The following is a 26,384-nucleotide window of genomic DNA, read 5'->3' as shown; positions in this document are numbered from 1 at the left end:
TCCTTCCTTGTGTGTGTAAATATATCAAATATTTTACATTTTAATTTGTAACCAGGGTTCTGCGTGTACTTGACACCCAAAGCTTACAAATTCCTTCTTTTATGAAAGAAAAGGCATCTTTGAGGAATCAGACACTTAGTACAAAATGCAGACTTCCTGAAAATCTCAAAGGAATACAGATCTTCCTGTAGTGGTATTCTTTTCCAGAGCTGTTGGCCTCCTATGAACTACAATTTTTTATTTAAGACATTTTTAGCATGCTATTCTCAGAAAAGCAGGCTCAAGGTGGGTGAAAGAGGAAGATATATAGGCAATTCTATATACCAAAAAAAGAGGAATTAATATTTAAACCAATCATACAATGCATCAATCCATCCCAGACATTTGGAAACGCTTAGACTGGGGTTCTTTATTCCCTCTTGTTCCCCTATCCACCTGTTGTTGCTGTTGCATTCATATGAAAGCACATTGCTATGAAATGGACATTTAATTCCCCAAGTTAATAAAAGGCTACAGGATGCAGGGCTAAACTATGAAAGCAGTAGGTGGTCATGGCAATTCTGATGTGACCCAACAGCAGCCATCAAGTATAAAACTGGAAGCTGAACTAATCCAGGCAAAGGATATATGTCTACCCAACCAATCAGAGTTCTCAGCCAGCAGACAATGAACTAAACATTCCTAAGAGTGAATGAGATTGAATTTGCTGTACTTAAAAGCAACTAATCTGGTTCAACTCTTAAGATAACGTATCTTGGAATTAAACCAGATTCAGTTTTAATCCAATTTATCTCTAAAGTTGTGTACCTTCAAACTGAAACAGATCAAGAACTTTCAAGTTATACCAAATCACCGGAAGAAGCATCTTTCCAGAACCAGAAGCCGGGCAACAGCAGATTTGGAATTTCAGCTGTCATTAGTAGTACTATAGCTACATAAATATACACAAGCAACTACATAAATTGGTACATTTTTACATTACACCGATCTACTTCACCCCTTTATGGTGCTATTTAGCAGCTTCCATCTTGTAGCAGGCCCCACTAACCACCTCTTTTTGACATAGAAAACCAAGATGCTATCTGAGACCAGTAAAGTGTTCTGTGTGCACACTTGAAAAACTAAACCTGCCCTTCTCAAAAGTGCTCTACTTTCCACATCCTGCTATGATCAAAACTATGAGATTACTTACAGTGGTAAGGCAAACAGAATTGGCAGCTTCATGCAAGACAGATAATCAGAAAAGAAAGAAGTCCTGAAACCTCACGTGACAAAGCTGTGCCTTGGCTGGATGACATGTCATGCTGGGGATGGGGGAAGGGTCACAATCCAGGATATTGTTGTAAATTTGCTAAATATGCTGAACTGGAATGTCAGGTTTGTGGCCACAACAAGAAATCCAGACAGCTTCAGGTTCAAGGCAATCCAGACTAAAAAGGTAAGGGGCTTGCAATGAGAACCTAAGTTACAATCAAACAAAGCTTGCCTTATTCTTGGCTTTGCTGGGGTTCCTTGAGATTCTGTCAAGGGTTCATCAACAAGGTGACTAATTATGGAGGACAGGTTTCTGTGAAAGACACCTGGATGCTGATCCCCCAAAATGTACAGCTAGAAGGGAATCCTGGATATGCCCAATTCATTTATGTGGACGAGTAAGGACCAACAGATCCATACGGACTCAGTAGAATATATGAAGCTGTCCTATGCGGCATCAGAATGTTGGACCGTCAGCCTCAGCACTGTCTGCTCTCACTGGGAGGGACTGTCCAAGGACTTCAGGCAGGGAAAGGACTTTCTAAACACCTACTCTCTGAGATACACTAACTAGAGATACCAAGAACTAAACAGGAAGTCTTTGACAGAGATGGCATCTCTTGGTTAAAGCAGAACTGTAGATTGATGCTCACAGAACATATGCGTCACCTAATACTGGGTCAGACATCTAGTGAATCTAGATCAGCACTGGTAGCTGATTAGCAGCAGCTTCTTAGGGACTTGGGCAGAGAGAAGTCTTCCTTAACTTGGAATATCAAGGGATTGGGCCACTGCGAAGCATATGTTCTAGTGCTCAGCCACAGCCCCTTAGCACATGATATACAAAAGTTTGCCTGGAGATTGCTGAACAAAAGCAAAACCTGGGCCAGAACTGCATGCTTCTCTAGCGATCACTACAGTTTGGGTCCTTAGAAAGCCCCACCCCTCCTGCCAAAAGAATCTTTATTGTCTTTCTTACTGATAAGGAAGAGTGTTGATTTGCATCCAGAAAGGTGCACACACCTTTCTCATACTGCAACTAGTGAACAGAATAATGAGCATCTGATGACCATTAATGGGGTGATGGTTATCTTAAAGAAGGTATATTTGATAAACATCCTGACTAGAACCCTTGAGCTCTCAGGATCCCAGGTAATATGCAAGGAGATTTCCTTTAGCTGTGACTCCAGATATGAGAAAGAGTTCTCTATATCAGGAATTTTTCAGGATAACCCGTATTCATCTCCAGCTCACAACTGCTATGATGTCAGGAGCTGCAGGGCTCAAACTAGAAACTCCACAGACTAAATACTGGTTCCTTGCTCCCTGTGTTGCCAGGGTTACTGGCTGGAGAAGCATCATCAGAAAATTCAGGCTGGCACAATCATACTACAGCCCAGAATCCTCTTGGGAGCAGGTGACATCAGCAGGCCAATCCCATGCCAATGCCTGATACAAAGGTCTCAGATCTGCAGCCTTCCCTCTGTCTGAAAAACTGTTTGATGCTCAGGGAGTGCTGGTGTGAGCAACACCACTGATGCAGAGATTGAAAAAACTGCACTGTGTCTGCTAAAATCATGTTTTTCAATGCTCGGATATTATACTGACAATTGCACCAAACAGATCAAAACACCATTTTGCTTTCCAAGTTGCATAAGCGCATGCCAGATCTATGTGGTGGAGGCAAACCCATTGGAGCAAGCTGGCAGAAGAGCACAACATGCATGCTACGTGCAAAGCATGCGAGACCGCGTGTAACGGCAGAGAGCTCCTGAAATATTCATGTTGCTTCTAGCTTGGTGCGATGGTAATTTTCCCTTCTTCATTTGCAAGCTTGTCCCCAGAACACCCCCTCCAGCAACATGGACCAGCTGCAAATGTGCAGAGAATACCGGGTGCAAAGAACTGATATCCAGCTATCTATACATTAAAAAAAATGCCCTTCCAAGAAAATCAAAGATGCTATCAGATCTATCTGACTGGTACCCAATCTTGTTCAGGCTGTGACTACCTTCCAACATAGTTCCCCAGCTTGGTCAGATTCTTTTATGTCTTCTTCTTGGTTCAAAGGAGCACCAAATCTTGAATATTCTGGATATTTCTGAGAGCAAAGATACATGTTGTAAGAAACACAGAGCTGCCAGCAAAAATGGCAGTCCTGTGTTGATTTCCCCTCTTCCTGCTTCATAATGTGTAAAAAACAAACCGCATTGCATTCCAACCACTGTATGCTGTGTGTTTCAGCTTATCCTCCTCCACTTCATTGGTTGCCAGTGGCAGAAAAACGCTCAGCATAATGATGTCAGGGCACAAGGTCAGTAGTGCTACACATTTCAGAAGGGAGGTGAGGAAACTGCACAGGAGCACTATTTTCACTGTCTGCTCCACACATCTTATAATATGTAGTTCTGCTCATCCAGAATATCCAGGACTAGATGCTCACCCATTCCTTATTATCTTCAAAGCAATGCTGTGAGGGATGCAAGATTGAGAGATAACGCACACTTCAAATCAGCACAGGAGTTTCATGGCTGAACAAAGACCTGAATTCCTCACATGCAAGAACAACACTCAGCCCCTTTCTTTCCTTTTGCAAGACCTGTTTGACATGGCTATATCAGCTACATCAGTATTCCACAACTTTGTTGAGCCTGCAGGCAATACTGGAATTTTAGAAAAGGTAAACCACAAAGGACACCTCCATGAAATGGCTGCCACAGCTGGCGAGACTAATCACAAAATGGCTACCATGGGGGACATGGCCAATCATAAGTTGGTGGAGGGTCCACAAAATGTTGATCAGTTCCAAGCCAAGTATCCTTCTACTACACAGGTACCTGAATCAAAGTGGGTACAGACACAGCCCCTTGGCTTCTTCTAAAGAACCCATTGCACTGATGATATGGAGGAAAGCCAGAATCAGCTGTATGCTTTGAAGATATTCTTTGGTTTTAGTTCCTTCTGTGCATGGCCACAGAGAGAGGTTTCTAAGCCAAGAGATGTAAGAAAGTCTGTGTCCATGGGCAAGCCAAGGATGCATAGTGCTGAGATACCTGCCCAGGGTGAACTCAATGCTTTGCTAGTTAGGCATCTGGTAGGGAGTGACTCAAGAGGGGTTTTTTTCTGTTCCTTCAGACCCTTTGGATTTTAGACCCCAGGAAACACACTGGTAGGTGTCACTTTGTGGCAGTGATGCTCTGTATCCTTGGTGCTTGGGGGACAACAGTGGGAGAGCTCCTGGAGTTCTGGCCCCACTGGTGGACCTCCTGATGGCACCTGTGGTTTGGCCACTGTGCGACACAGAGTGTTGGACTGGATGGGCCACTGGCCTGATCCAACATGGTTTCTCTTATGTTCTTATGTATTTTGGGAACCACTGAGCTACATTTTCTGGAAGAGCCACTTCTAACTCTGAGCTCTTCCAATACAGAGACTTTTCCATGTCTCTCCTGAAGGGAATATGTAGAGTAACATAATGAATAAGTGTAATGTAGTGATTAGAGGGTTGAACTAGAACCAAGGAAACCTGGGTTCAAATTCCCATTTCGCCATGCAGCTGATGGATGACCTTGGGCTTCTCTTTCTCTCTCTCTCTCTCCTTCTTCCCTGACATACTTCACAAGATTGTTATAAGAATAAAATGGAGGAAAGATCCACATATACTTCTCTGAGCTCCTTGCAGGAAGGACAACATATAAATGTGACAGATAGATAAGGAAACTCTCTCAATTCAGCTCTTACACACCAAGCTGGTGCTCTAAGACCATAAGAGCTGTACTGTCCAAAATGGTAATCAAAACATGCACGTGCCACAGAGAAATATAAAGGACTAGAAATAAGGCCCGTTGTGGAAATAAATACAACGGGATCTAGAAAGAGGCTCTGGGAGAGTGCTCTGGCTTTGGGCAAACAGTGTCAGTCTGCTTTTAAAACATGAACCTGGGACCTGCACAGCACCAGAATACAGCAGGTTCCATATGCAACTGACATTCCAACTGCCTTGCGGGGGGGGGGGGGGGGGAGTTTGAGGTGTGGAATGGAGTGAAGTCCAATCAGCTTCCATATGCAAAAGACCAGGTTGTCGCAGCAGTTGTGGTGTGGGCGGGACCCGGGCTTTGCCTTCTGATTGGTGGCGATATATGCTGAGGAGCAGTGCCATCAGCCATACACTAAGGGAGTGCATTTTAGAATTAGACCTTTGGCACCCACTATTCAATTATATATAAGGAGAGATATACTTTATTCTTTCACGTTCAGGGCTGGCTGCACTTAGAAGCCATCTAAGGCTTACAAGTGTTCCAGGGCATCACACACTTTTATCACGCAACCCTTACAACAGGTTGGCCAGCACTACCTTCATCTCAACATTATCTTGTGCTTGAGAGGAAGCAGCTCTTCTAAAGCTACAGAGTGAGTTCAGGGCTACAATAAAAATTAAAACTAGCAACCAGTTCACAGCATAGCCTCTTAACAAATATGCTATGCCAGCTACAACAAATTGCTTGGTATGCCTGATCAGTTGATCTCTTTCCTAAGAACTATAACACTCATTAATAGCTACTAATGGCTTTTTTACTGAGATAATAATGAGGATCTGTACAGACAAAACAATGGGCATAGAGATTCGCCCCCTCCCAACTCTACCCAGAGCAACAGTCTGCACTCTGGTGTGCTGCAAGAGGTACAGTAATTAAATAATGCAAAGGTTACCAGGAGCCCATAATATCCACTTGTACAGAGGTGTCTGCAACTCTGCATTCATTGATCCCCTTCCAGGAGACTGGTAAGTGGGAACTTTTGCAGCATCTCTGCCATCAGGGCTATGTGTGATTCACTCACTCCTGACAGACACACAACATAATTACATAGCCTCAGAGGAAGCTGCCTGATATATTTCTGCTGTGGCCTTGCATCCATCCAATCAGACCTGAGGTAGCTACTGGCTTACTTTACAAGGTTGTGTTTTTTTTTATTTTTTTATTTTGCAAATACTACAAAAACTACAAAGAAATATTAGGGAAGGGACTACAACTAGGGATAAAGGAAAGTAAACCACACTAAACTAAAACCCCAAGAGGAGGAGATCTTTTCACTGTTAGTAAAAATGTTAGTACAATTAGTTTTAATATCACAATATACTTGTAGAGTTCTTGCTTATAACAATTCGTTATTTATATGTTATTTTGTTAGTTGTTATGAGAGAAGTCTCTGATCATCTTCTTTTTCATCGCTTCAAAAAGGCCATTTTCCTTCTTCTATCGTTGATCTTAAAGATGACACCCTCCGGAACCGCCCACCTGTACGATATCCCATTAGTTTGAAGAAAAGAAATTAAGTCCTTATAATTTTTCCTCTTTTGTCTAATTTCAAATGGAATGTCCTTTAAGGTTTTGATGGTTACATTTCCCATTTTCAGTGGAGTTGCTGAAGTTGCTTTTAAAATGGCATCTCTGGTTTGTCTTCTTAAAAACCTAACCACTATTTCTCCAGGTAGGTTATTTTTTAAATGTAATTAGAGTATGCCCTATAGACTGACTCCATTTCGTTTACCAGTTCATCCGCTGTTAAACCTACTACTGGAGCGATGATCTCACCAAGCACCCTCTTCAAGTCTTGCCAATCCGTTTCAGGAACCCCCTGAAACCTGAGAATCATGTTAGCTTTTTCCATTTGTAGCTGCAAAACTCGATTCTCTTGGCAATTCTGCTTCGTTTCCACCTCTCCCAACCTTTTCTTCAACTTCTTGCTTGTGTGTCTATCTCTTTAATTTTTTCATTTGCCTGCTCCACTTTTTTCTCTGTTTCATTCAGCTGAAGCTGCTTTGCTGAAAAGTTTTTATTTATCACAGTCAATTGCTGGTTAATACCATTGAGTTGTTGCATCACCGGCTTGAGCATATCCGCCAGGAGTTTGAGGACATCTGCTCCCTCTTCCGGTCTTGGGCTCTGACTGCCTGGCTCGTTTTAAACTTTCTCTGCTGGACTGCCATCTTTCCCGTTTTGTTTACAGTTTCTACCGCTTCCACACAACTCGGAAAACTCGCCAGACAACTTCGCGATTCAGATAAGTCTCTCAAAATACTTTCGGTTTACTTCCCTCTCCCCCTTCGTGTTCGTTAGCCGCTCATTCACATAAGAGGCGTCCCTCTTTGCAATCACTGTTTTCAACCGCAGGGGGGGGGGGAATCGCTTTTTAAATGACTCCGTTTTATTCAGAACTCACGTTCATTGGCGTTCAGTTTCTCTGACCACACTCAGTTTTACGCCATTCCACGTGATCTCTGGCGCTTGTCCCGGTTAGTCCAGCTTATGCCCAAAGGCCACTCAGCGACTGGACCGTCGGGGCAGAGGGGAGCCTCAATTCTCCGGCATTACGACATCAAAGAGGCTACCCCTCAAAAGCCCTCTGGCCTGGAGTCTATCACAAAGGCTCCTCGGGGGTGTCACTTGAGATGGCACCCCTCCAGGCAGCTGGTGTGCGAACCGCCCTTCCCTGTCTTGGGAAGAGTGTCCACCATTGCTGTTCCATAGACCGGAAGTCGTCGCTTACTTTACAAGGTTGTTGTAAGGAATGTGAAACACTCTGAATAATGCTGCTATTATGCTGAGAACAAAAGCTCATGCAGATGCACATGGAGCGCTTCTGAATTTGTGCTCTTTCATACTCCAAAGTATGCTTTTTGGGGGGTGCAAATGTGAAATGTGCTTCTAACTTCCAGAACTGAAGGGGGGAGGGAAACATCCCTCAGCTACCACATACTCAGGGAAATACTGGCCTAGAATGCTGCAGATTCACTACAATTAAATATCATCACCTGATCATGCAAAACTGGTATTTTCTCTCCCATTTGCTGTGTGCGCTTTTAAGAATCACTGTCAGTTCAGTCACCTTAATTGCACAGCTCTACCAGGACGAAACATGATCTGAAACATGACGGAGGGTTTCAGTGTCATAATTGCCACTGGTTTTTCGCTTAGACACAGAGATTTCTGGGCAGCTGTCTCTTTTCCCCTTCAGATGATAAGCACATCCAGGCATCCATCACACACAACAATCATCCCATAACTCCTTCCCCTGAAGATTTCCAGGCCAAAAGAAACCAGCTTCAAATTTTACTGAGTAATAAAGGAAGGCCCAGAATGCCCTTCTGCAAGCAAAATCCAAAATCAAGAAAAAAATCCACATAATACTGTTCAGTAAGTCCTCCTTGGTGAGTCGGGTTCATCAATTGCCAAGCAAGAAACCAGTGCAAGGAAACTAAAATGTTCTGGGATCAAACAAACTAGTCTGGTCATTATGTTGGATGTGACCCTTACTGGACTCAAACTGGATTCTCATGCAAAATATTTCACATATGAGTTATAAAAGCAATGCAAACAGATTAAATCTCTTTATCCAAAACATTCATGCTGCTGCTGGCCACGGTTGAAAGACTTTAAGGAAACAGCAAAACACACACACACCCTTTTAAAGCAGCAACAGCAAAGTGACTGCATAGTTCAAGGAGCTGGGTATTGGCTATTGAATACATGTTAATGACAGCAAAGCTATAGGGTTATCTAGCTCTTGTATCTTTTGACAAACTACCTCCACAGAAATTACATACACAAAGCAGAGGAACAACTATTTCAGGCTAAAATCTGGTACCTTAAGGGGAACATATGCCAACATTCCTAGTGCAATGCTGTGCCAATTTCAGTTAAAGAGTTTTTCCAAAAACAAAAGCAGATCAGAGCACAGATCACCTCTTCTGCAAAAGTCTCACTTAGACAGTGCTCCTGTTCTATTCATTTCTTTGCTCCTTCACAGAAGAAGAGGCAGCAGCCAGGCATCCTTCCATTGAACCTGGATGTTGCTCTAGTTTCCCTTCCTTCTAGCTATCAAAATGTCAACAGCGAGGCCAAAGAGTGGAGAGACAGCAGCCAGGCACCATTCCATCATACCTGGACATAACATAAAAATTCTATTTTAATTAGCTGCATTAGTTTCTAATTGTATTAAAGTATACCAGTTTTTAATTGCTGTAATCTGCTTTTGGACCCATTTTTTCCTGTGCAAAACTGGGATAAATTAAGGTTTCACAGGCTCTGTCAAGCACACCTTTTTTCATTGTGCTTTTGGTAGTCCATGAGTGACGTTGTAGCCGGTTTCCCTCTATTTATATTTTTTGCTGAGTTAATATTATATATTTGCTTTTAAATTAATGTAAACCGCTTTGAGTCCCGTTAATTGGGAAGGAAGCGGGATAGTAAATATTTTAAATTAATTGATTAATGTGACTTGTGTGAGAGAACTTCTCAGCCAATTTTGTTCTTCAGTTATGAGGGGGAAAGCTATTTCTGCTATCAAGTCAGCTCACAACAATAAAACCAATTAACATTCTAATTTAAAAAATCCAATATAAAATGTATATTAAAGGAGTAGTCAAAATCATCCCTCCATCATATGCTCAGAGGAATAAAGTGGTTTTAACTTGGCACCTCACGGATAACGAGGCTGGCAGCTGGCAATTAGTCCTGTCTTGTGCACAAGCCTTCTTACAAAACCAAGGATGGGCAGTTCTAACCAAGTCTACCCAAATTCATTTGATTTAATCAGTTTACGTATTTATTCAACTTAAATTTGTATAAATTCTGCATCATGTATGCTATCCTAGAGCTACATTCCTGATTGTGGGCTCAACCAGGGTCTGGCCACGATGCTATCCTAGAGCTACATTCCTGATTGTAGGCTCAACCAGGGTCTGGCCACGCACATAATTCAGGAGGTCAAATATCTGTACACTACAATTCTCCCCTTACAAGTGGATGTGGCAAAACTGAGGAAGGCTTGCACGTTTCTAAGTGTTCAAGGGCTTTCCACCCGAAAAGTAGTAAAGCTGTGTCTACTTCTGGAAAAACCAGCCACACTTGAATGACAGCCAGCAAACAGCTTAGCCATTCCAATCCTACTTCAGATGCACAGCTGCCTACTTCCCATATCCTTTCTACTAAGAAAGTCCCAAGGTGCATCATGCCCTGCTGAAATTCCAGGTATGCTAACAAGAATGACCAAACTCTTTAAAAAGGCTCTCTTGATTTTGACCAAGTTCTACCATTACCAAAGATCTGTCCTAAAGTCATAGCCAAGCTGTTTCCCTCATCTTAAACAACGATTTGCTAATCTCAACTCCTGGATTTTCTGACCTCCACATTTCTTCTTAATTTTCCCATGGGGGGGGGGGAGAGCCACACCCTCCCCAGAGCTTGATTCTCTCTCTGGTGTCTCAGAGGACATGGATCAACTGATTCTCAAGGACTGGACGCTCTCATCACACAGGTCAACATTCCCCTCATGGCTAGAGTTTAGAACTACACTTCAGCAGAGCTGCCCTTACAGTCTTCCTCAGGCAAGTACAGGCCCTGCCCTGACTGGCAATCTCTCAGGCAGAAAGGGAGAAAAGTTGAGGGAAATCACTTTGATGCTTCCCAGAAAGGCAGGAAGTTGATTGTTATATGTTATCTGCAAATACTCTCCTTGGACCTCTCCAGGTTGGGATTTTTCCTCCCCCTGGGAGTCAGCACCTTCCTATTGCTTCCAGTCCTGCTGACTTTTTTTTCTGCTGAATTTACTTCTGGTTAGGCCAGCAAGAGACAAAACCAAATAATGTCAAGAAATCAGATAAGCAAAATTAGGAGAAACTGATTTATGGATGGCTGAAGGAGGTCTTTATGGGTCCTTTCTGCAGACTTCTCATTTCATTCAACAGACCCATTTATATTTCTGAGAATTTGGGGGAGGAGGGAGGGATAATCCAATTTAAACAAGAACACAGATAAACTCATTGAAATTCAGTACTCCCAAGCCATTAAATGCTACAGAAAATAAAGGATTGTTCTCAGTGTTCTATCAGTAACAAAGCAGGCAGGTAACAGGCTAACAGGAAGGGACACTCTTACAAGCAGCTTGTAAGAAGAGGGTGAACTTTCATTACAAAAGAAAGGTTCTAATCTTCATAAAACTGAAGAACAGTAAAAGGACTGCAGTGATTTGGGGAGGGAAAATGAGGAGAATTCCACTTAAGGAATGGCTGGGCTGTTCAACCTGCCTTGGGCCACAGGGTAGGGGGGGTCTGGGCCATGTATCCTGCCCTCAGCTACACAAGACTGAAAATGGAAGGAAACTATTATGAATGGCCTGCAGCAGCTGAAATTACGAGCCATAGTGATCCAGGACACAGTATCCTGTCCACTGCCCAGATTGGAGTGCCACATCTACTACCAAAAGAGTCCACCATGACATTCAAATCAGGAATAGAAAGGAGGATCATTAAATTGACTGGTATGAGAATATATTACACTCTGATCCTCAAGCACATTTGAGAAGGTACAGACTGAAATCCAGAAAGGACTCAGTGTAGCCAGCACAGCACAGAGGCTGGAACTGATCCAGCAAGAATTGGGTTCAAATCCTTATTTATCCATGAAGCAAACAAACTAGGTGACAATATGTTGTTGAAAGCTTTCACGGCCAGAGTTTGTTAGTTGTTGTAGATTTCCCGGGCTGTATGGCCATGGTCTTGGCATTGTAGTACCTGATGTTTTGCCAGCAGCTGTGACTGGCATCCTCAGAGGTATAACACAGAAAGTTGGAGTACGTCAGGTACTACAATGCCAAGACCATGGCCATACAGCCCGGGAAATCTACAACAACTAATAAACTAGGTGACCTTGGGTCAGTCACAATCGCTCAGCCTAGCGACATTCACAGGATATCTGAGAGAACAAAAGTAGGACAGCCCCTACGCATACCCATCCTGAGCATCTTAGGCAAAATACAAACACAAGAGATATATCGCTTCAGTGTTTCAGCCCTCCACAAACTGAACTTCCTTCTCTGGACAGCCCACAATGTTCTAATTCAAGTTTTGCCACAGCCACATACAGTTTAAGCAACTTCAAGCAAGCTACTGCCTCTCAAAGAAGGACTACTCGCCTACCTTATAGGGCTTTTTAATGAAGAGGCAAGACAATGTATGTGGAGCAAACTGAAGACTCTCTTAACAACTGTGAAAACATTAGGTATGAACTACGCTAGACATACCCACCTCTTCTCTCTCTTGCATTTTCTCTACCTATGAGCCTGTCTTCTACCAAGTCAGTCAGTGGTCCATTTAGCCCCCAATGTTATCTACTCTAATTAGCAGAGGTCTCAGACTTTGCAAGTCCTGCTCTAGAAAGCCGCCTGAATAGAGATGTCATGAAGATCTTTTGCATGCAAAGCACATGATCTACCACAGAGCTATGGCTCCCAGTGCCCACTAGGTGAGACAGCTGTATGCCAGCAAAGGAGAGTCTTCCTGTCCTTGAATTTGATAAATCAACCAAATGACCAATGAATCAAGCAATGCAGTCTTAATGCAAACACAGCAAGACCCAGCAAGACAGGTGTTAAGGCAAGCCTTACCTTGAGGGAGTCAAAGCAGGCGATAACTCGTCCATTTTCCACATGGCAACTCCGCGACGGGTGAGCAAACTTGCACTCTGTGTCAGACCGAGAACAAGTACCTCTCTGAAATTCTCGACATACTTCTAAGGTCAGCCATTTTGTATCACGAACCAAAGAAACGTTCATAGCCATATTAAAAAGAAAAAACACACACACCCCAAAAGAGAAAAATGAAAATGCAAGCAACTGCACCCTTCTTTAGGAGGACAGTGCTGATGATTTTAGGAGGGGGGGGAGGGTTAAAAAAAAGTTTTTAAAAAAGTGAAGAAATAACTTGTTGCTTTGGTAAAATTTCTCTTGTCAGCACTTAGGTTTCCATTAAACTCAAACTGTGTTTGTTGAAAACAAGGGTTAACATAAAGCCAATCATAAAATAGAAATCTCATCAGAATTAACTGAAAAATTAAATTAGAGGCCAGCTCCGAAAAGTGCAATTGTCAAAGTTAAAATAGAAATGTTTATGTGTGTGTGTGTGTGTATATATTTATATATATATGTATATAATATTTTGTGCCACTGCCGAAATTATTATTTCAAAATAACTGGCAGACTTTTTCAAGGGATTCTGTGCTCTCCAGTTACTGGTTTCAATTATTCTCACCCAAAACAGACAAACAAAAAAGCTGCTGGCAATGCTGCAGTTGTGGGATGGTCTTGTTTCCTTGGAGGGGGAGGAATTCCGAAAGTTCTGACTCCTTCTTGCTTCTACAGATTGATGGAGTTGCAAGTGTTAAAACCAGAAGAAGGATTTCCTTTTTCTTCTAAAATAGAATTTGCTACATAATCAGGAGGGAGGGGGTGATGGCTGAGAAAATTGAGCGTATAAGGGGAAGGAGGGAAAAAACCCAACCAACCCCAGATGGATGAATTGCTTTTAGGGTGTGAACTGCAAGCAAACGCCAATTTTTTAAAAAAGTTGGGGGAGTGTATATGTATATAGATATATATCTTAAAAAGCAAGCGAGGCAAAGCCCTAGACAGAAATCCAAGCAGCGGTGGCGGCGGCTTCAAGGAAGGCACTTTTCAGCAACCTGCAGGAAAGAAGAAACAGAATCAGCTAAGCCAAAGCAGTCTCCACCCCTGGCTTCGAGCTTTTGCTTGGAGAAGCAACTAGAAATTCATTTTAACAGGAAATCTCCAGATACTGACAGTGCGGTGTATTCAAGTCAGCCATTGTGGATTTTTTTTAGAGAGAGAGAGAGAGAGCAAGAGAGAGAGAGAGAAAAGAAGGGCATTTCCTACATGGAGTTGCGCATGGTAGGAGGAAGCAACCAATTACATTTACCGTTGCAGCAGAAAGTCTGGGCAGCCATCCAATAACAAAGATTGTTTCATATTGATCTAATTCTGGCAGACATTCTCCCTCGCTTTCTCTCTCTCTTTCTTTTTCAGCGCCCACTGCACAGAAAATGCCTCCGCCTGGCGTCGCGACGGACGGCCTCTGGTGCATCCATGATGTGTCTCCGGGTTTCACACAAGAAGAAACCAGCACGGTCTCCTTTCTGAGTACGCAACTGCCACCGGGAAAATGTGGCACTTACCTTACCTTATGCCACAAATCCCTCAGCACCACAAGACACTTACATTGGAAATGTTAGGGTGTGAAAAAGAACTATCAGTTTTCTCACCCCCGCTTCCCCTGCCCAAACTCTCTCTACTGCACCCCTCCTGTAACCCGGAATGGCTGGTGGCAGCGTGCCATGATCAGAACGCAGCTCGACAGAAAACTGGGTGGGGAGCCTTGGCCTCAGCAGACAAAGGATAAATTAAGTCCCCTTCTGTTCTTTTCAATATACTATAAATCCTTGGAGGGAAGAAGTGTTTGTGTACATTTCGGACTAGAGGGTGGAAGATTTCATTCCCCCCATCAAATGAACATTAATAAATGGAAGCCTAGGTATTGCCTGTTCCATGCACAAAGAACTCAAACAGAAGGAACTGCCACAGGCTCGGCTCTCTGTCTCACCCATTAACTGCTACATGCCTGTCATGAATTATGTTTAACCCCTGCTTGCTGGGAATGATGCATGCAGAAGAATCATAGCCACAAGATTTTGCTAGAAACGGCTTCTGGTCCTGATGAAGCCAAAAGCCAGCCTGCCAGTGAAACAGGAGGAAGATTCCTTTTCTTTTAAAAAACGTCTCTTGTTTACAGCTGTACTTCGCAGCAACTCCAATTATACAGATTTCTGACCAGTTGTATTATTTCAATCAAGGAGTTCCTTTGAGAAAAAGAGATGTGCAAAGCATCCCCAAACTGCTGATGGGGAAGCAGTGCCTGCTCTAAAAATGGGACAATACTCATCTACCATCACAATAATTGTTTTAATATAGGTCTTGTGATACAGCAAAAAAGAAAGCACGAGCAGTTATCTGGATCCACCAAGATGAATGGGTTGCTATGGTTTATGAGATGAGTTTATGGTTTGATTTAGTACCAGAGGCCTCCTTTGGAATTTTTAGGGCGTGGGGAACAGAGACTATGACAGAAATAAGTCAGTCTTTCCAACTCAGTCCAGAAGATGGGCCAGGGAGACTATGCTCCTTTGGACATCAGAACCTGGACAAAACTAGTTGTTCACCAGGGTTCCAGAGCAACTGCTTAGAGAAGAGGTGAAGAATATAACAGTGACATGACACGTCTTCTGTCTGGGTATGGAATACTGAATCTCAGTGATCTAGGTTCAAGTTAGACCCACAGACGTATGTTTTGGCCTACAGAATATTACTTCTTTCAGAATACCTTTGAGCATATAACAAAGCAAACACATCAGATGAGGCTAACTCAGGAACCCATCAAACCCAGCTGGCTATCTATTCAACTGACCATCATGTATCCAATTTTGAACTGTGCCACCGATGATAGCTCTCCATAGGGTTGCCAACCTCCAGGTGGCACCTGGAGATCCCCTGCTGTTACAATTGATCTCCAGCTGACCAAGATCAGTTCCCCTGGGAGAAAATGGCTGCTTTGGAGGGTGGACTCTATGGCATTATACCCTGCTAAGATCCCTCCCCTCCCCAGGCTCCACCCCCCAAATCTCCGGTATTTGCCAACCCAGAGCTGGCAACCCTAGCTCTCTGTGGTCATTTTGGAGGTTACTAGGCAACCCCAACAATATTGCTAAGCCTTCCAAGCCTTGGTTTTTGTAAAGAAAGGCCATGAGGGGAAGGATGGACTTGGAGGCCAAAACAACCCTGGAAAAGGTCTCATTTCCCTCCCCCGTCGTGTCGCCTGATGGTGGAGGAGTCGCCAGGGACAGGCCCAGCAGTGACCATCAGAACCTCACTACCCACAGAACTGGGCCAGACTTTTCCCAGGGAAAGGCTGCCATTGGAGGAAAGGGGAGAAAGCTGAAGCTGTGTGGGGGGGCAGATAAAATTTAGGTTGGCTGGTGATAAGGAAGGAGAGAAGGAAGCAGCAAGAGGGAAGAGGCTATAGGAGCTGTCAGGTAAGTGAAAGATGAAATAGTGGTGGAGGGGGGGGATACAGGGGAAAATGAGACGCACCCCCACTTGTAATACATCAATTCCAAATCAAGGCTGGTTCATCCTCAGTGACTGTTGGAAGGTTGGCTTGTACTGTAACCCTTTTTATTGCTTATCTGGTTACCATTTATCTGTGTTACTTACACAATGAAAGATTTTTTTAAAAAAATAACAGCTTTGGACACAACAGGCACTTCCACCAACAGTTCGGGAAACATCCCAATTTGAATTTGGAGCTCCTGGGTTGCCTTTCTCCAATCAGAAACAGAGAAGTCGAAGGCATGGAACCTACATTGTAACCAACAGCTTGGAACAAGCAGGGCGCAGCCCCACAAACAAGCTCACACAGGCTGTGGATAGGTGGGGCAATATGGAATTTTCTTAGGAATCGAGCCAACCTGATTGAAAGAAGACAGGAAAGCTTTCACTGGGAGTCTAAGAACATTCTTCCAAATGAGAGGCTTTAATGGAAAGTATGTTTCTGTTACATCTTCTACATCCCCTGGCAAATATTAGCCTAAATTTGCCACATAAATCAGTGTGCAGAGATGGGCTAATTTAAGGCTACCCCCAATGCATGGGCCCCCTTCAATCAAAGCATTTTACATGCTAACCGAATTCCCTCTTTCAGACAATTTTTTTTGTTTCTTTACCTACAGAGGTCACGCTATCCTACTAGGACCAGAGCAGGAAACTATTTAATCTTCTCTAAGCCCGTAAAGCAGATTCAGTGTGGTATGTAGTGGTTGGAGCATCATTCTAGGACTAGGAAGAGTGGTGCTCAAATCCCAGCTCCACCACAAAGCTCACTAGGTGACTTTGACCTAGTCATTTTCTCCCAAGCTAACCTACTTCACAGGGTTATTGGGAGGATAGACCAGAGGATGAGAGTACCATATATACCACCCAAAGCTCCTTGGAGGAAGGGCAAGATGACAGATCATTAAAATTCCCATTTGGGGAAAAAAGGGACTGTGATGCGACCTTGGCCTCTCAATGGGGCAGATGGGGGAGTCTTGAACAGGAAGTTTCACCAAGGGCACAAGTCTCTGATGTAATATTATTTCCACTCAGCATGGCCCCACCTCCAAGACAGATGTTGGCCACTGCTGACCCTTGCCCTATATAACTGCTTTCCAAGCACGCCACAACCAGTTTCCTGACCAACAGGTTACCTTAATTGCCGCTGGACACTGCCCTACCTTTGTTTCTATCTATCCCCTGCATATTTATCCCACCCTTCCAGGGTCAAGGTCACCCAGTGAGCTTCACAGGTAATAACTGGCTCACCCACGTCCTTGTCTTAATCTCCCTTCCTCAGAAGAGATCTTTCACCAGGTGGTCCCTAACAGGGTTGACTATGGCTTGTTATCTGAATCCTGTGGCCACTCATGACTCTAAGCCACCAACACAGGCTGCCTACAACTGGCAACTGAATCTCAGCAGCACTATGACGATAACAATCTTTGAACCTAACCTTCCAGATGCACATCCAAAACTCTTTCCACGGGGCTGCATGGCTTTTAATATCCATCCTAATTAACAGGGACATGCAATGCTAAATGTTACTAACTCAAAAATTTAAATAGCTCAGTTTGGAGCAGTATAGTTTAAAGATCCATGTATAAAGTTTTACATGTGCCCGCCTTGCAGCCTTATTACTCTGTTCCAAAACCCAAGTCGAAGGCACAAAACAACAAGGCCATTGAAGCAACATGGCGAACAAAATCTTAGCGTGGAGCAAAATGTACAAACAGCAAAACCACTTAATCTAAGTCTCTAGTTGAGGGAAGGGTTTTCAGAATAGACAACTGGAAAGCTTGGACCCATGCTAAAGGCCCCAATCTGGCTCCCAAGAGGTTTAGCCAATAGGCACAAGGATCAGCCTGAAAATTAAAGACCACATTAAAGATGCTGCTGCTGGCAGGATGAGTCTGAGATGGGACCCAAAGGCGTACAAAGCAGGAGTCCACTCCGTAGGCAGTCAAATCCCTCTTCATTTCCCCACCACTAATCCCTGTCCAGCCACACAAGCACACTCTGGAAAGGTTAATGGACTTCATGGCACTTGCCACCAGGCAGCCAGTTACAGGCATCCTCCCTGACCCGGAGCTTAAAACTGTGTCGAGCACAGTGGGATACATACACTGTGCTTTCCTGGGGCACTGACCCATTCAGGAAGAAAAGCTCCATCCAGTGACAAAGGAAAAGGCGGTGCACTTGTTTTTAATAACATGCAGATACTTTCCAGAAAACAATTACTTACAAAAGAACTCACAATCCATAATGCACATTTTTACATTTAGATACAGGCATTATGAGTATTTTTGTCTCCAATATCATAGCATCCTGCCCCTACCCTGATGCTAAAAGGTTCAGAATTTGAAAAACTGTTGCTTGACAGCTAAGGTTTTGGACACAGTTCAAGGAAGTCTGACAGTTCAGTGCTAGTCACAGTAAATCCTCCTCGTTCCTCATTCCTCCACCTATCCCACCCATGGCCCCCTCCTTCCCTCATTATTTATCTCCTAGGTAGGGTTGCCAATCCCCAGTTTGGGGCAGGGGATCCCCCCAGTTTGGAGCTGCTCCCCCTACTTCAGGGCTATCAGAAAGTGGGAGGGGGGAGAAATATTTGCTGGGTGCTCCATTATACCCTATACGGACTGGTCCCCATATAATGGAGAATCGATCCGTGGTATCTGGGGCTCTGGGGGGGCTGTTTTTTGAGGGAGAAGCACCAAATTTTCTGCATAGCTGCTGGTGCTTCTCCTCAAACACTCCCCCCCCCCCAAGTTTCAAAAAGATTGGACCAGGGGGTCTAATTCCATGAGCCCCAAAAGAAGATGCCCCCATCCTCCATTATTTCCAATGGAGGGAAAACATTTAAAAGGAACACGGCCCCCTTAAATGTGACAACTTGCTTCAGAGTTACCTTTCCTGGATCCTCCTAGAGGCTCCTGGTAAGTCCCCCGCCCGATTTGTCAGCCTTACCTGGCAACCCTACTCCTAGGTCATATGCTGTCCTGAATTCCCGGCTTCTTTTACTCTTTCACTCAACCTTTTGTTTGTTCCGTGAGATCTGTAATCCTCCCTCCACCCATTTTTATCCTCCCCAGGCCATTTTCTCCCCTTCTACTTTCCTTTTACCCTAGGCTTCTGTGATATCACAGCAGAGATCAACCAATGGCCAGAGAAATCCACAAACAGAAAAGTCATTGACCTCTGGTTTTGCCCCGTTATGGAGGGCTATCCTCAAAACAATCCAATTCAACTCCTTTTCCCCACCATTACCTTTTGGACTAAGGCCCATGGATTCTACAACTCTCTGGAAACACAACAAGTTAAAGAGGTCTGAGGCATGTATTCTTATTTACTGGATGCGTGCACCAGTTGTGGTCCGAATGCATTTCACTGCAACTCTTCAAACCCAGAGACCCATGTGTGTCAGGACCTCAAAATGGCGTCTGTACACTGAAGGGCAGTTGGAAATTATATATGATGTCTGTGGCAAGAGGCGACAATCGCTGACTGTTAACAGCTTCTCCTCTCTCTCTGCATGTCTAAGCTCTCTTGCACGCTCTCTCTCACTATCTCAATTAGAGGGAAATGCATTCCTCTTTCAAGTTAAACCAAAGGAGCTATTATATTAAAGCAAACACTCTGTGGGCCTGATTAGACACTTGGAATATTTTTCTTCATGAACATTCTGTACCCGGACACTTTCCCCTCCAGGGGAAAGTTTACTTAATTTAAGGTAGACCTTTGGCAGCTTAGGAGAAATAAAAAACACTTTTGTTCTTCAAGCTGGCTCCCCATAAAAAGACTTGTGCCTTCCTGCATGTGTCTGAGAAGTGTCCAAGAAACATCTATTCATAGGCAGGTGGTGCCAAAAGCATGGCTGTGTGGCAAAGAGTCAATTCCAGCGCAGGGTATGTAACCAAGGCCAGACCTGGGAAACCAGACCATTTGCCACAGCTGTAGCCCATATGTGCTGCAGGCTCACTCTGGGTGCTGCTGACGTCCAGAGATGTTGGCCACCAGTCTGGTTTGCCAGTCTCTGAGGAATGCTACATTACCAACACCCTTTGAAAACTATCTGCATCCCTCTTCACTCTGAAGCAGCTGAAGTGAAAACATGAGGCAAAGGGAAAAGAGGAGCATCAATAAATTTGTAGGTGTATTTTTGTGAGTTCATTGTTGTTTGTTTCCAAGGGATGGGGTGCGGGTTGTATTTTACGGTTTTACTTATTGTGAGCATTTTTATTGATGGGACCCTTATTCTGATGGTACGAAAATGACTTCATTTTATTTTAATTAATAAACTTTGCTTGGTTTTTGTCTCCTCTAGCATCAGTGATTCAGTCATGACAGCAATAGAACACCAGCAACGGAGTGCAGAAAGAGTTGAGGTTTAATGCACTCCTATTTGCATTACAAAAACAGGTGGGGCTTTGATAGATTCCTTTTAATAGCATCTGTGGTCTTGCAGCCCACTAGAAAAGCATTCCGCAGCCTGCCAGTAGTCCCTGCAAGTGAGAAGAGGATGCAGTGGAGCACATACAATGTAAGCAGGTGATACCAGGTTCAAGCCCTGGCATCTCCACTTAAAAGTCCTCAGGTAGTAAGTGTGAGAAAGACCTTCCTCTGAGATCTGCTACCAGCAGGAGCAGACAGTACTGAATTAGATGGACCAACCAATGCAATAAGGCTTTTTCATCTGTTCAAACTACAGTTTAAGAACCACTGCTTGTTCTGAGCTACTTTACCATGGTGATGGAGTGGAGGCGCTTCCTTGGGATTTTTCCTTTTTGCTTACTACTAAGAACAGTTTCCATTTTTCCCATACAGCATTGTTTTCATCCTCTCTACATATTGAAAAAATTTAGTGTACCAGAACTATGGGGAAAAACCTCTCCTGGTGACTTCATCACGGGAGGGGGGGGGTCATATAGATTTGCCTGGACCAACCAATGCAATAAGGCTTTTTCATCTGTTCAAACTACAGTTTAAGAACCACTGCTTGTTCTGAGCTACTTTACCATGGTGATGGAGTGGAGGCGCTTCCTTGGGATCTTTCCTTTTTGCTTACTACTAAGATCAGTTTCCATTTTTCCCATACAGCACTGTTTTCATCCTCTCTACATACTGAAAAAATTTAGTGTACCAGAACCAACAGCAGAAACTCATTAGCATGTTAGGCCACACCCCCACGTTACCAGAACTGTGGTCATCCAGCCACGCCCCCCATTTGCTTGTTATTCTGTTTACCTTGCTGTCAAAACCCAGGGCTTTTTTTGTAGCAGGAACTCCTTTTCATGTTAGGTCACACACCCCTAATGTAGCCAATCCTAATGAGTGTCTGCTGTTGGGTGTGGTCTATTATGCTAATGAGTTTCTGCTGGGCGTGGCCAACTTGGGAGCCAGCCGGAACTCTGTTCCTGTGCGTTCCTGCCCAAAAATAGCCCTGCATGGTACTCACATGGCATTAAGGTGCCCAGCCTCACCCCAATGAGTCCTCCGAAAAAAGCCAAAATAGCCCTGGAAAGGGCCCTACACACAGACCCTACCCTTTATGGGTAGAAACCATGTCTTCAACTGGCAGTACTGTTTGGTTGTCTAGCAACAGTCACTATTGCATTAATTTCTTAAAGCTACAGGTGCTTTTCCATTATTGGGGGGGTTAACCCCCCAATGTTTGGGTTTTTTTTTTTTTTTTAAATCAGTTTTTTCTGCAAACCTGGGGCTTTTATCAGGTTTGTAGAAAGACCTGTCTTGTATGTTCATGGCCCCAATCTCCAGGTTTAAATATCCACAGATGGGGCCAGGTTGAAAGCCTTACACAGTGATTAAAACAGATGAGTCTAAAGAAAGCAAGTATCAGATAATAGGGACTTAGCAGAACACAAATGACTGAGAACAGTACCATTTTTAAGGGTCAATAAACAAGCTGTCTAATACATGAGTTCCAGGAGGAGGGCAGCCGGTCAGAAAACAGAATTTCTATCCCACAGGAAATTCCATGGTTTCAACATATGTTTACAACCTGAAGTGCAGTGAAAAGCCAAGTGATCTAAACCATTCTCCAGGACAAAAAAGGAAGGTCTAAAATGTCTCCCATTACAGAGCCTCTTCAGACATCAAGCAAAACCTCACTAAAGTTCATGGTCTCATCTGAGTTACAGCCTCACCCATTGCACAGCCCCCTAAACTCAGCCTTGGGACACATTTTCAGACTTGAAACAGGATAGTAGTAACAGGATGCACATAAGCATGGGTGCAGTGGAGTTCCTTCTCCACTGGATATTGCTTTGTGTGTTCTAAGAGGCAACTCAAAGAAGATGCACAAGTAACTTGCACTTTTAATAAATCTGCAAAGGGGATGAGTGTTATGCATCTCCTCAGGACTGCAGAAAAGCAACAGAAATGGCCGCCTTGGGGAGAGGAACTTGGTCAAGAGAGACTGAAAGGCAGAAGGGTTTGTAAATACCTCGTGTTTGATTTGTCTGTTTTCTAGACCAAGTTCAATAAAAGGGGGGACCCTACAAATATAAGGCATATCCAACTAAAATATATAATTTGATATTATATAACAGCAACATAAAATGATTTCCAGCTAACTCCCAAACCACCAGCAGAATAAAAACATATTCACTTCCTTCTGAAGTAAAAACAGGGAACAAAATAGACTCCCTGAGGAAGCCTATGTGTCATAGCACCAGGGTCACCACAGAGAGGGCCCTGCTCCTGTCCAATGACAATCTCATAAACCAAAGCTGCTTTTATTTTTCTTTACCTTTAAAGCCATCCATATGTCACAACTTAATAGCGCAGATATGGTGCCAATTTGGGGGTGGGAATTGGCTCACTGGCATTGCGCACTGAAGGTTCCATGTTAGTCCTTGGCAGCTCTAGATAAAGGATCTCAGGAAGTAAATACAGAGAAAGGCCTCTCTCTGCCTGAGAGATTGGGGAGCTCCCAGCCATCCAGAAAAACAATACTGAGTTAGATGGAACAACAATCTGACAGGGCAGCTTCAGTAGTTCATAGATATATGTGGGCAAACTAGTGAAGACTTTTGTGGGGCCAATAATTTTCAAGAACTTATTTGCATTGCTGAGGGTATATCTTAGGGTGCTGAGACTTGGCACTGTTGAGGGTGTTTCTGCCCTTAACATAGTAGCTGTCCTTGCTTATGGAGATGCTGGATTTGTGGATTATTTTACATATTAGATTTGCTCTCCTGTAAGCATTCATACATCCCCAGAAGTTACAGCAAGGAGTCATCTTGAGGGCAGTGCTGGCCATTCCTTGGCAAAATCATCCTGAAAGGTTTCTCAACCACCACTTCAGTAGTATTGTCAACTTCAATTGCATGCATCATAGTTTCTATTGGAAATCTGCTTATTGTTCAAAAACTTGGGAGGTGCAAGTCAAATTTGGCAACGATATACTGACCTGTCTCTGTGTGTGTTTTTAATATTGCACTCTTTAACGTTCAGCATTGCACCTCCCCATTCATTTTTAAAAAATGTTTTGCCTAATACTTTAAGCCTTATCTGGGCGAGTCCTGCAAGACTTTCCTGTATAAAAGGGATCATCCTGAGAAACAAAGTACTCTGATCTTGGCGCTCAGCACTCACACCTGTGAAATCACTAGAAAATGAGAAAAACAAACATAGTTTCATCTGACTTGGGGATGAGCCCTGGGAACTTACTTTCAGTGTTCAGCCTCTAGATATGTGAAATCGGATATTAATGCATTCCACAGTTATCTCTAACTAAAGAAGAAAAATCTATACTCACAAGTCCCTCTGCCACACCCGTTCTTCAGATGCTACAAGCTACAGTTCTGCATACAGGTACACAACTGCAATACACGTGGGCTGACTAGACCACTAAGCCTCTCTTAGTAGTGCCAGAACCTCCAACCCTGCAGGATCAGATCAATAGTCCATCTAGGCCAACATCCTGTTTCACTCAGTGGCCAATCAGATGCCTCAGAAGATTTACAAGCAGGCCATGGAGGGCAAGTGCTCCCTCTGCTGTTGCTTCCAGCCCAGATATTTATTTAAGGCCTTCCTAGGGGTATGCATTCAGCATAAGCCAAGCCAAGCCAAAAAAAAAAAAAAGCAAGAAAATACCTTACTGGTATTTTTCGGGAACTATTTAAGCTGAATACAGATCAGAGGATCTGATTGGCTTCTGGTATAGCTGAGCCCAAATAAAGCTGATTTTTTTTTTGCTTTTATTCGGGTGTATGCGGCTATACCGAATGGCTGGTGGGCTCGTCTTACAGCTTGGTTTAAACCACACTGCAGGAAGAGCCCTCCCAAACAGGTCTGCATGCAGCAGGGAGAGACCTCCCTGCCACACGGAGATCCTGGGGCCAGCTTCCCCTGCAGCATGGTTTAAACCACACTGCAGGAGAAGCCAAGCCAGCCCCAGGGTAGGGCTTGCTTTTTTAAAAAATCAGTATTTTTCTTCTCGGGTCTATTGGATCAGGAAAAAAAAGGATTTCCAAAAAATCCCAGATCCCAGATTTTTCGGAAATACAAAAAAAAAAACCCTGGTCCAACTGACCTGAACCAAAAAATACCAGGTTGGGGTTTTTTGCACACCCCCTGGGCCTTACCTTTCCTATCTTTCCAGACTTCTGCACTTAATGCTCCAAATGGCTGCTGTTTCTCCAAGCCTGGACACCACATTGACTGACCTTGTACATTTATAAGTAGTGTGTATAGACACAGTTGAAAATATTCATCCTGCATTTGCTGTACTAATGATGCATTTCACTACTTGTTCTTGAAAGACAGGGGTCTTTATTTTAAAATAATTATCCCACCCTCCCACTTCAGAAGTCCTCCAGTCAGCTCAGCAGCATTTAAAAAAAGAGCCACATCATTAAAACAGAAAGAATGATATCAAATCTGCAACACAAATTCAATTTTCAGCCACAAGCACACAAGTCATGAAACATTCATGGGTATTAAAAGCTCACTAAACAGGACATACTTAGCTTGATGTCTAAATTATATCAATAATGGTGCCAGGCTCATGACCCTGGGGAGAGAGTTCCAAAGCAGAAGTGCCAACACAGAAAAGGCCAGTAGCCACTGGCCTAAATTCTGAAGATGGATAGATACAAGAAGAACCTCAACATGTCATGAATATATTTAAATTTCAACATGACTAAATCTGTAGGTACTTAAATCCAGACACTGGAGCCATTAACAGACAAAACAAATATTTCTATAAACCTGAGAAAGACCTCAGGCTTCCAGAAAAATCCAAATATTTTTTAAAAATTACATTGGGGGGTTAAATCCGAAAAAATAATAGAAGCAGCACTTGTAGCTTTAAGAAATGAATGCCCTCAGTGGCCGTTGCTAGGCAAATACAACAGTATTGCCAGTTGAAGCCTTGGTTTCTACCAGTAAATGGCAGGGGGTAGGACAGGGCCCTTTCCAGGGCTATTCTGGTCTTTGACGGAGGACTTATTGGGGGAAGGCCAAGAGACTTGATACCATATGAGTTCCATTACTCACCCAGGCCCAGCTGCTCTCTACTGTTCAACAGCAGTCACCACATGAAAGCCACTGTGATGTAGTAGTTAGAGTGTCAGAATACAACTCGAGGGACCCTGGTCTGAATCCCCACTCTGCTATGGAAGCTTGTTGGGTGACCTTGGATCAGTCACATGCTCTTAGCCTTACTTACCTCACAGGGTTGTTGTGAAGATAAAATAGAAAAGAATGATGCAACCTGCTTTGGGTCCACATTGTGGAGAAAGATGGAGTATAAATGTAGTAAAAGTAATAAATATCGCTGAAGATGAGTGGGCAGGTGGGAAGGAGAGAAGGTAGCAGGGAAAGTTGACGATATGAGAGCTTCCAGGAGAAGGATAAAAGGAAATAGTGTGGGAGGGGATACATGGAAACTGAGGTGCCCCTTGCAAGTCTAAGGGTTTCCCCACAACACAACTGGGCCTGGCCTGGTAGCCAGCATTGTGCAACTCAACCAAACTTTTTGCAGGGAGAGGCTGCCAGGGGTAGGAAAAGAGGGGAAACTAAGGGATGGGAGATAAAAGTAGGTGGGTGGGGACAAGAGAAGGAAGAAAAAAAAGGAGAGTCTATGGGGGATTTTAAGGAAGGGA

General features: G+C 43.6%; 1 protein-coding gene across 4 annotated transcripts in view; it reads right to left on the bottom strand.

Annotated features, from left to right (window-relative positions):
* The window catches only part of LOC107126123 (muscleblind-like protein 3), a 111,113-nt gene that overhangs the window by 66,542 nt on the left and 18,187 nt on the right, over window positions 1-26,384 (bottom strand). For 3 of the 4 annotated variants that reach the window (XM_015429631.1, XM_015429633.1, XM_015429632.1), the window contains exon 2: window positions 12,700-13,772. The exons of the other annotated variant lie outside the window; for it this stretch is intronic. In XM_015429631.1, coding sequence (XP_015285117.1) covers window positions 12,700-12,873 — 174 coding nt within the window. In that variant the 5' untranslated portion in view covers window positions 12,874-13,772. The remainder of the gene's footprint in view (window positions 1-12,699; window positions 13,773-26,384) is intronic. 4 annotated transcript variants of the gene reach the window in all.

Source organism: Gekko japonicus, unplaced genomic scaffold (assembly GCF_001447785.1).
Source record: "Gekko japonicus isolate JY-2015 unplaced genomic scaffold, Gekko_japonicus_V1.1 scaffold560, whole genome shotgun sequence".
NCBI lineage: Eukaryota > Metazoa > Chordata > Lepidosauria > Squamata > Gekkonidae > Gekko > Gekko japonicus.
The sequence above is the reverse complement of the archived record's forward strand: the minus strand, read 5'-3'. Positions and strand labels throughout refer to the sequence as shown.